This window comes from Thalassophryne amazonica, chromosome 12 (assembly GCF_902500255.1).
Source record: "Thalassophryne amazonica chromosome 12, fThaAma1.1, whole genome shotgun sequence".
Taxonomy (NCBI): Eukaryota; Metazoa; Chordata; class Actinopteri; order Batrachoidiformes; family Batrachoididae; genus Thalassophryne; species Thalassophryne amazonica.
Genome location: NC_047114.1, coordinates 72,287,947 through 72,299,185, shown reverse-complemented (window position 1 = coordinate 72,299,185; position 11,239 = coordinate 72,287,947). Strand labels below are relative to the sequence as shown.

Below are 11,239 nucleotides of genomic sequence, written 5' to 3'. Positions count from 1 at the left end.
TCTCTAAATCCTGGTCTGCACTTTTTGGATCTGGGGGAGTATAAGTCAGACAACTGTGTGCATGTTACTGGAGTCAGGAGAAAGGAAGCTTATATACAGTAGTGGGCACACTTCAGTTCACAGTTAATTACCAAAGCTTACTTTTTAGATGGGGGATTAGCTTATCAACTAACTTCAAAAACCATTAGTATTAACTAAATTATAAAACTGTTTCATTTGTTCATTAATTATGTATGTACATCTTGATTATCATCTGCTAAACCTTTCTGGGAACCTCCATGTTTTTATACTTTACCTTATTACTATTTCAGCTCTTTAGGACTGTTTTTTCAGGACTTTACAGGAAAAAAACTCAAGCCAAAAGTAAGTTGTCCATTTGGCTGCTCCGGGTCACCACAGCAGTTGTAAATTGTACCATAAAAAACTGTTTCATTACAAGCTATGACCTGTTTTGTATACATGTTGATTTGTAATATTGTTGTGTGGGCCGCCAGAAGAGGAGGTACTGCTGGCCCACCACCAGAGGGCGCCCTGCCTGAAGTGCGGGCTTCAGGCACGAGAGGGCGCTGCCGCCACGGACACAACCGGGAGTGACAGCTGTCACACATCAACTCATGACAGCTGTCACCCATCTTCATTTCATCACTCCATAAAAGCCAGATGTCATCTCCACCTCGCTGTCGAGATATCATCTACCTGTGAAGGTAATTCTCTGCTAAACTGAAAACACTGACTAATAGTCTGAACTTCTTTGCAGCCGTTTTCCTGTAAGTGTTTCCTTATCTGTGGGATTGGCGTTTGGTGTGATCAGCGACAGCTTCGCTTCACACCCCAACCAGATAAGTGGTTAGACAGGAGCTGCACGTGTGTGTGATTAGAGGTGGAGGTGACTTTCCACCTTCTGACTGTTTTTGTTACTGGGTGTGCACACACCCACATCTCACTGTTTGTGCTCCTCGCCAGCAGTACCAGATCCGACAGTCGGGGACGGTGATCACCTGGGAATTCGGGACTTGGCGGCTCCAGTATTCTCCGGGTTCTGTGGTGGTGGAAATCGTGTGGTTCCGGCTCTTCTCAGGACAGACGTCTTCTATCCTCGAGCCTGCCCACACGTCACCTTGGTGTATTGACTGCTGTCAGATTCTGTGACTGTCTGTATCATCGTTGTGCACATTCACAACATTAAATTGTTACCTTTTGGCTCATCTATTGACCGTTCATTTGCGCCCCCTGTTGTGGGTCCGTGTCACTACACTTTCCCAACAGGATATCTCGGCCACCGTGATGGATCCTGAGGGGCGTCAACCATCTGTTGGACGGCCAATGGAAGAGCAGGGTGCACAGGCGTCGGCTGGAGGCGTGATTGGTGAGTTGCAGCATATCCTCGCCGCCTTTACCGCTCGGATGGACCTGATGACCGAGCAAAACATCATCCTTAATCGCAGGATGGAGGCTCTCACCGCGCAGGTGGAAGCGCGCGCTCAGGGCGCTGCTGCAGCTCCTCCTCCTGCCGACCCGGTGCCGAATACAGACATTCCACTGGTCATTCAATGACCCCCCCACCATCCCCTGAAGCATACATAAGCCCCCCCTTCTGGTGGGCGTCCATGGAGGCCGACGTCCGGGAGTATGTCCAGGCCTGCACCACCTGTGCCAGGGGCAAGGCAGACCACTCCAAGACACAAGGGCTTCTGCAACCGCTTCCGGTGCCTCCTCGCCCCTGGTCTCACATTGGCCTGGACTTTGTCACGGGCCTCCCGCCGTCCCAGGGCATGACGACCATCTTCACGATAGTGGACCGTTTCTCCAAGGCGGCCCACTTCGTGGCCCTCCCGAAGCTCCCTACGGCCCAGGAGACAGCAGACTTCCTGGTCCACCACGTCGTACGTCTGCATGGGATACCAACTGACATTGTCTCGGACCGTGGTCCTCAGTTCTCCTCACAGGTTTGGAGGAGTTTCTGCAGAGAACTGGGGGCCAACGTGAGCCTCTCGTCCGGGTATCACCCTCAGACGAATGGACAGGCAGAGCGGGCCAACCAAGAACTTGAACAGGCCCTCCGCTGTGTTACATCCGCGCACCCATCGGCCTGGAGTCACCATCTGGCCTGGATCGAGTACGCCCATAACAGCCAGGTGTCCTCTGCCACCAGCCTCTCCCCATTTGAGGTGTGTCTGGGGTACCAGCCCCCATTGTTCCCTGTGGTGGAGGGAAAGGTCGGTGTGCCCTCGGTCCAGGCCCACCTGCGAAGATGCTGTCGGGTGTGGCGCACCGCCCGTTCTGCCTTGTTGAAGGCCCGGACGAGGGCTAAGGCCCATGCAGACCACCGGCGTTCCCCGGCCCCTGCTTACCAGCCCGGGCAGGAGGTGTGGCTTTCAACGAAGGACATCCCCATGCAAGTGGACTCACCCAAACTCAAGGACAGGTATATCGGTCCATTCAAGATCCTCAAAGTCCTCAGTCCGGCCGCAGTGAAGCTCCAGCTCCCAGCTTCACTGCGGGTCCACCCGGTTTTTCATGTTTCCCGGATCAAGCCACACCACACCTCACCCCTCTGTGCTCCCGGACCGGCACCGCCTCCTGCCCGGATCATCGATGGGGAGCCTGCATGGACGGTTCGCAGGATCCTGGACGTCCGTCGGAAGGGCCGGGGGTTTCAGCATCTGGTGGACTGGGAGGGGTATGGACCTGAAGAACGCTCCTGGATGAAGAGGAGCTTCATCCTGGACCTGGACCTCCTGGCCGACTTCTACCGATGTCACCCGGACAAGCCTGGTCGTTGAGGGGGGGGGTCCTGTTGTGTGGGCCGCCAGAAGAGGAGGTACTGCTGGCCCACCACCAGAGGGCGCCCTGCCTGAAGTGCGGGCTTCAGGCACGAGAGGGCGCTGCCGCCACGGACACAACCGGGAGTGACAGCTGTCACACATCTTCATTTCATCACTCCATAAAAGCCGGATGTCATCTCCACCTCGCTGCCGAGATATCATCTACCTGTGAAGGTAAGGTAGTCTGAACTTCTTTGCAGCCGTTTTCCTGTAAGTGTTTCCTTATCTGTGGGATTGGCGTTTGGTGTGATTGGCGTTTGGTGTGATCAGCGACGGCTTCGCTTCACACCCCAACCAGATAAGTGGTTAGACAGGAGCTGCACGTGTGTGTGATTAGAGGTGGAGGTGACTTTCCACCTTCTGACTGTTTTTGTTACTGGGTGTGCACACACCCACATCTCACTGTTTGTGCTCCTTGCCAGCAGTACCAGATCCGACAGTCGGGGACGGTGATCACCTGGGAATTCGGGACTTGGCGGCTCCAGTATTCTCCGGGTTCTGTGGCGGTGGAAATCGTGTGGTTCCGGCTCTTCTCAGGACAGACGTCTTCTATCCTCGAGCCTGCCCACACGTCACCTTGGTGTATTGACTGCTGTCAGATTCTGTGATTGTCTGTATCATCGTTGTGCACATTCACAACATTAAATTGTTACCTTTTGGCTCATCTATTGACCGTTCATTTGCGCCCCCTGTTGTGGGTCTGTGTCACTACACTTTCCCCAACAAATATATTTTTATATTTTATAATTATATTCTATTACATATACAGCATATATTGGGTGGCTGAACAGTTAGTGTGCTTGTTTCCACAGCAGACGGTTCCTGGTTCTAAACCACCTGCCCATTCTCATTGTAATGTGCCGTTGCATCAGGAAGGGTACCTGGCATAACTGTTGCGCCACAAGAACATGCTGGTTCAGCTTGGATTTTCTGTGGCAACCCAGATTGGGGGGAAGAAGAAATTCCAAAACCTTTAAGTGACAAATTTTCACACAGCTGTTCACAGCTAAATGAATTCAGGCTGAAAGCGGAACTATGCCACTCGTGCAATGACTAAAATCAGGAATAAATGAGGACTAAAATCAGGAATAAACTTGACACTGATAAGGCCCTGTAGCCTCTGGCATTGCTGTTTGTCTCAAATAATGTGTTCTGCTCCCCTCTGCGTGCTTTTCCTCCACCTTGTAATGCTCAGACACTGACCTACAGACACGCCACACTCCTCATCCTTCTGCCTCTTTGTGTCTTCTGTATTCTGTCTCATCTGGCTGTTGGCCTCCAGAAAAGCACGTTCAGCTTGAATGAAGTTGTTCTGATTTTCATAGAGTAAACCTGGCACAGAAGAGAATTAAAATAATTAAATAAACAAATAAAGTTTTTTTTATAAACTTTATAAATAACTAACAATACAGGTTCCGTCCTGACCGTGGAACAACCGACCAGCTCTTCACTCTAACAAGGATCCTGGAGGGTGCCTGGGAGTATGCCCATCCAGTCTACATGTGTTTTGTGGACATGGAGAAGGTGTATGTTTTGGTACCCCAGGTGATACTGTGGGAGGTGCCTCAGGGCCAATCTCTGTAGTCACACAGCGTGAGCTGTGTTTGGGTCCTCAGCAGTAAGTAGGACTCGTTTGTGGTGGGGGTTGGCCTCCGCCAAGACTGTGCCTTGTCACCAATCCTGTTTGTGATATTCATCGACAGGATATCGAGGCGTAGTTGGGGGGAAGAAGGTCTTCAGTTTGGTGGGCTCAAGGTCTCATCACAGGAAATCCGACGTCCTCTTAAATGTCTGGGGAAGAGGAAAAAGTGTGGCTCAAGGGGAGGCGTGAGGCACCAACTCTGGAGACGCCACAGCAGATTCCCACTGCCTGTCATCACTCTAACATTCGTTTGTTAAACAACAAACTCGATTTTTCAATTTTCAATTTATTTTCATTTATACAGCACCAAATCACAACAAAGTTGCCTCAAGGCGCTTCACACAAGTAGGGTCTAATCTTACTAACCCTCAGAGCAAGCACACAGGCTACAGTGGTAAGGAAAAACTCCCTCTGAGGAAGAAACCTCAAGCAGACCAGACTCAAAGGGGTGACCCTCTGCTTGGGCCTTGCTACCGACACAAATAACACATAATCAGTAATTTATATAGCGCATTTCCATCTGCATCAGATGCTCAAAGCACTTTACACATCAATGCCTCACATTCACCCTGATGTGAGCCTGATGCTATGCACAGCAGCCCACTACACACTGGGAGCAACTAGGGGATTAAGAACCTTGCCCAAGGGCCCTTAGTGATTTTCTGGTCAGGCTGGGATTTGAACCGTGGATCCTCTGGTCTCAAGCCCAACGCTTTAACCACTAGACCATGTAGCGCATTGTCAGAGTCTGAAACAGACAGTGAGGATTCTGGTCATGAAAGAGATGATCCCTCTTCTGTTCTGGAGGAGCAACCAAAGCAGGTGGATCCACCAACGTGCGCACAGAGATCTGAAGAGAGGGTCGGAGCTTGCGCTTCTGTTTCTAGATCCAGATTTCCGCTTGGATGCGCAGCAGAGACACGCCCCAGCGCTGACTGCTGGAACACGGACGAGGATGCAGACACTGGTCCAGCATATTTCAGCCTTGGAGAACATCAGGAGTCCAGGTTGATACACTTTCCACCCAAAGTCCAAAAGACCTTTTTCTTTTTTTTTTCTTTTTTTTTTTTTGCAACTGACACAATTAGAACAATTTGCACCAACACCAATAAAATTGCTGCAAAAAACAAGGCATTAGGGAAAAAATACAAGTGGACAGACATTGAAATGGAAGATCTATACAAATTTTTTGGACTTCTGATATACATGTCATTGGTGTCACTGCCAAGTCTCCAGGACTACTGGAAACAAAGTCATATTTTGTCTGTGCCCTTTCCAGCCAAAGTAATGTCCACAGACAGATTTAGATTGATATTTTGGAACATCCATCTAAGTGATCCAGATGAGGATGTAGAAAATGATAGTAAAAAGGGAACAGCAGGTCATGGCAAACTGTTTCGAGTCAGGTCTCTTTATGATGACATCCTCAGTGCCTGCCAGGCTTATTACCACCTGAGGAGGGAGCTGGCAGTGGATGAAAGGATGGTGGCGATGAAGGCAAAAACTGGAATGACTCAATATTTGAAGGACAAGCCAACAAAATGGGGCATGAAACTTTTTGTGTTGGCTGTTTCAAGTAATGGCTACACCTTCAAGTTCACCATTTACACTGGCAGGACTGTGACCACAAGTGAGCATGGGCTGTCATACAATGTGGTCATGAACCTGATCCAGCCATTCTCGCTTGGTACTGGGTACCACATTTACATGGACAATTTTTACATGAGTCCCAAACTGTTCATGGACCTGGCTAACATGAAGTTTGGGGCATGTGGTACATGCAGGGAGAACAAACGAGGATGCCTGAGGGAGGGAAAATGCTCTCACAAAAAAAAATCTGAAAGAGGATCTATTAGATGGATAAGAGAGGGGCCTCTGGTGTTTGTAAAGTGGACGGACACACGGGAGGTGTCTGTGTGCTCCACCATCCATCATGCATTTTTGGGTGAGACAGAGTGAAGAAGGATGCAAAAGATGGACGCTGGACGGTGAAAGACATTCCCTGTCCTACCCCAGTGTTGGCTTATAATAAAAACATAGGTGGAGTCACTCTATCTGACCAACTCATCCAGTACTACTCCAACCATCGGAAAACTGCACGCTGGTACAGAACAGTGTTGCTGCACTTCCTTGACACTGCAACCACAAATGCATTCATCTTGCATCATGAGATCAGCAGTGTCAAGCAAGTGCAGTACACGACACAAAAGGACTTTATGGTGGAGCTGGTGTATCAACTGTGAGGCACAGACAAAACAGGTGTCCCACAAAACAGGAGCCAGAACCACATTCCTGTCCCAATTGTGACAGGCACAGATCCTCGCCAAAAGGCCACAAAAGGCAGATTGAGGTGCCAACGGTGCCTTCACGTGGGCAACAAGAGGAGTTACACACCGTGGAAGTGTCAGTCCTGCGATGTGCCCCTCTGTGCTGTGTTGGACAGGAATTGTTTTTTTGAGTGGCACAAATAGTTTAGCATGTCCTGCACTACACTCTGTATGTGTTTTTGAAATTTACCACTTATATTTACATTCTAACTTATTTTGACATCTGATTGTTTTCTAAATAGTTTAGCATTAGCATTTCCTGCACTATATTTATACATATGTTTTTGAAATTCTAAATCTTATTATGAAATGTGACTGTTTTGTAAATAATTGTACAAAAAAAAAAAACACCTGAAGCATTTCCTGCATTTATGTAAATTGTTGTATTTAACTTTGTTTTTTTTTTTTTGCTACATTTGTACATATGTTTTTGAAATTTACAATTTATATTTACATTTGAAGTTATGAAGATGGTTTGTTAAACAAGTTTGTGGTTTTCACAGTAAAAAAAAACTTTTTTCTACTCGGATTTTATGTTTTTTGTGTGATTTTAGGTTCACTGTGTTACTACAGTAGGTCAGAATGAATTAAAAACTGGTCACACAGGTGAGGTTGTGCTGAAAAAAATTACACCAAACAAGGCCAGGTAAACACGTTTTAAAGGTAAATTATAAAGCTAAAACCAAAAGTAATCAAAAACAGCCAATTATACCCTGGACTCCAGAGGGTTATATATCTCGGTACAGTCCTTGACAGTCATTTGAGCTTCTCTGAAATGAGCTTCTCTGATTTTTTTCTTTATGAAATGCTCACAGCGACTCAATCTTCTTAGAAGATTAAGCTGTCTTGGTGTTAACCTGCAGATTTTAGAGCTTGTGTATTCTGCACATATTGAGAGTGTTTTAACATTTCATCTCTGTGCTTGGTTTGGTCACTTGAGTTGCAAGTATAAGGCCAAACTAAACAGAATTGTGAAAATGGCTGGGAAAATTGTAGGAAAACCCCAGAAGCCTCTGGCCCACATTTACACTGACAGCACGAGGAGGAGCTCAGAGAGTCCTGGCAGACAGCTCTCATCCTCTGTCCTGTCAGTTTGAGCTCCTGAAGTCTGGGAGGTGCTACAGAGTCCTTCTGGCCAAAGGCTCTTGGAAAAAAATCCTTCATACCAAATGCCATCGCCATCATGAACTCAACAAAGTGACCAATCCACAGATATAACCTGAACTGCTCTACCTCTATGTTTTACTTATTTTATTAGATCTTATTTTACTTCTTCTTTTATTCCTACATATTTCACTATATCTTACCTCTGTTTTTATTGTGTCTATTATATGTTTTTATGTATGACAATGTTTGTATTTTAGTGCTGTCTGTGTCCTGTGCTGGTGAGCCGAAGACAATTTTCCAGTTCGGTGGACAATAAAGAATTATTCTATTCTATTCTATTCCCTCTCAGTGCTCCAGCTTCTTCCCACTTCCAAAGACATAAAAGTTAGGTGAACTGGTGACTCTAAGCTGACCGCCCATGTAAGTGGAAGTGAGAAAGTGTTTGGTGGTCTATGTGTGTCAGCCCTGTTATAGAATAGCGACCTGTCCAGGGTGTACCCCACCACTTGCCCAATAACCACTGGGATAGGCTCCATAATGGGGGTAGACGACAGTGACTGCTTTATATTTTTGACTGAGCTCTGAGTGTCAGTAGCAGCAGCAGTCTGTGCATGTGGTCTGTGTATATTCTCAGTTTAAACAGTCACATTTCTGACTCACCTAGCACTGTCCATGGAATGACCCCAGGTGACTCCGTGGTGGTTGCTTGCTTCAAAAGGGTTTCGGCTTCCTTGTGATGCTCAAACATTGCTTCCAGGATCCCACACATAATCAGGCTGGAGAAATAAACAGGTACACACACCTCTGTTGTTACAGTCCTTTTAGCCATGATTTGTGCTGGGCCAGGTGGCAAAATTCTCCCCTTTCCCAAGTGTATTTAATCTGTGCTCAATATTTTGCTCTTTTTTATAATAACTGGACTATTCAGACCTGGTTTGGTGTGCTGGATGGATGGACAGTGCCATAAGAAAAGACTCATTGGCCTTCAAGTAGTCTTTTGTCAGCATGAAGTGGCTTCCTATGTGAAACCAATGGGTCGGTTCAGATGGTTCCATCACAGCCAGCTGCAAAACAAATGCAAAATTCAGCTGCAGGTCAGAGACATTTAATGTAAAGAGAGGCTCAATGACCACAAGAATTGTGGCAGCAGTGGTCTTTTATTTGACCCCAGTAGAGACAGAAGAACACAGCTTCTATTTTATTCATGTTTTTAGATAGTTCTGTACCGTCCAGGCAGCCCACTTTATTTGAACGTCTCATATTTCATTTTTTGGTGTTACACAATGAAATTTAACAAAAGATAAATCCATAAAAAGTAGCAACTGCAGTTATTTTTCATAGGGAATACACTGAGTTTGGAAATAAAATGAGTTTATATGAGTTTATATGTGTAGCAGGAGCATTTTAGTTGAGGGGAAAAGGGACAGTCCTCACGGGGCCCCTATGTAGGCAGAGCACTGGAAAAGCTTTGGATTTGTGATTTTAAGCTTACAGCATTGTATGTACAGGCCTTTGTAGGTGTGGGCACCTTCTTCTACCTTGAAAGCACTCAGCTTCCAAAGTGCGCAGCTTTTTCTTTCTTTTGGCTGCTACATGTGTGCATATATGTTGTGCTATATTTATGGTATAGATCACAAATCTCATGGTTTATATTGAATCACAGTTTTTAGGCATGGTTGGAATAATTTTTCAGATCAGCAAAAACAAAAAAAGGAGACATATTTAACTTTAGTTTCCATTTTTAATAAAACTTAAAAGAACAATTAAATCCAGGAATAATATATTTTGGTCCTGAACTAAACAAGGTACCCATGTTTAGATAATATTTTAAAATAAAATATTTAATTGTTATATTATATGAATAGTACCAGTAAATAAAAAATACCCTTGGTCAACATCAATAAAAAGTATTTTAAAAGAGAAGAAATAAAACAGACCTAAGTTTATAACTTTAAATTGCTTTTCAAAAGATGAGGACGTCTGCATTGTCCCGTGAGAGGGTAACAACATGAAATGAGTGAATGTATTCTACCTCGATGTAGTACTGAGCAGCTTGATGATAGTCTCCGGTAAACTGAGCTTCTCTGGCAAAATGTTTGAGCCGAGAAACCAACTGCGTCTGAACGGGGGGATCCTGCAGGTCAGCTGAGGTTACCCGATTCTTGAAAGGATTGGTTCAAAATGAAAAAATAAAATAAAATTAAAAAATGTGTGTGACAATATCAATAACAATAAATAAAGAAATCTTTTTTTTTTATTTATTGCATTTGGGGTATTTTAAATGACAGTGTCACTCTGGTGAGTTAATCATCAATAGTGGGGCAGCATAGCTAATCTATTGTTAATTTTGTTGTAAAAGCACCAAATTTGGCACACATATTCTAAATTAACTAATGTTTATTTTTCAGATGTCAAGGCTTCCTGGAGCTAACCTCTAATGACCCACAGGGGTCAGTTATGGCGTAAAAACAGCAAAAATGTTGACAATGGTCAATTTCATTTGTACAGGGGTCAAAAGTTAAAGCTGCTCCAATTTTGGTAAAAACTTATGCAAATTATAGGTTGAGCTAATCATATTAATAAATGGAATAGTTTTGACTGTGTTGAATGCTTGGTCTCCAAAGTAAAGGTCAAACAAGGTTAATATTCCTTGTATTCTATAACATAATGTTACCCCATAACATGATAACTAAGCGATGCAAAGTATTCCATTTTAAAACTCTATTAACTCAACCAATAACTAGCATTTGACCTGTGTCATCCTTTTTGCAGTTCTCCCCCATAAACCTTACATTCAGAAAAAATAATATGGTATATCAATTGGAACGGTTAATTTTGACCACTGTCCTCCACATCTGAAAATAAACATTAGTTAATTTAGAATATGTGTGCCAAATTCGGTGCTTTTATTACAAAATGAACTGTTATGGAAATTTTAGCTAAATTGGACTACTACAAGTCAACTTCATCCTCATAGTTTAGTTTCATAGTTTCCACATATGATTCAAATTTTAACTGAGTCCTCAATACAGACAAAACTTAAATGAATGAACTTTTGATTTTGCTTGGACAAAAAGACAAGAGTTCGTACGAAGTTCCGTCAATCAAACAGTCAAAGTTCCAGTGATAAAGCAGCTCACCTTTTTGACTCTGACAGTGGTTTTCCAAGTCAGGTTATTTTCTTTAGTGCTTTTAGCTGAGTTCATGACTAAATATTATTTTAAAAAACTTTTTATGAGGAAAAAAATATATTTTCTGTTGTACAAATTCGGGTGGAGAGGGCGTGGCGAGTGGACAGCAGCGTCCCGTTTCCATGACATCAAAGCTGAGGCGTTTCC

The 11,239-nt window shown here is 44.7% G+C and overlaps 1 protein-coding gene across 1 annotated transcript; it reads right to left on the bottom strand.

Moving 5' to 3' along the window:
• Nucleotides 1-3,963: 3,963 nt before the first annotated feature.
• Nucleotides 3,964-11,130, bottom strand: LOC117521276 (cilia- and flagella-associated protein 70-like). Its single transcript, XM_034182602.1, has 5 exons — nucleotides 11,042-11,130; nucleotides 9,934-10,062; nucleotides 8,832-8,965; nucleotides 8,562-8,677; nucleotides 3,964-4,157 (listed from the first exon to the last, which is right to left on the bottom strand). Exons 1-5 carry the CDS (start codon nucleotides 11,105-11,107, stop codon nucleotides 3,964-3,966), a joined length of 639 nt encoding a protein of 212 aa, XP_034038493.1. The 5' UTR covers nucleotides 11,108-11,130.
• Nucleotides 11,131-11,239: the final 109 nt, after the last annotated feature.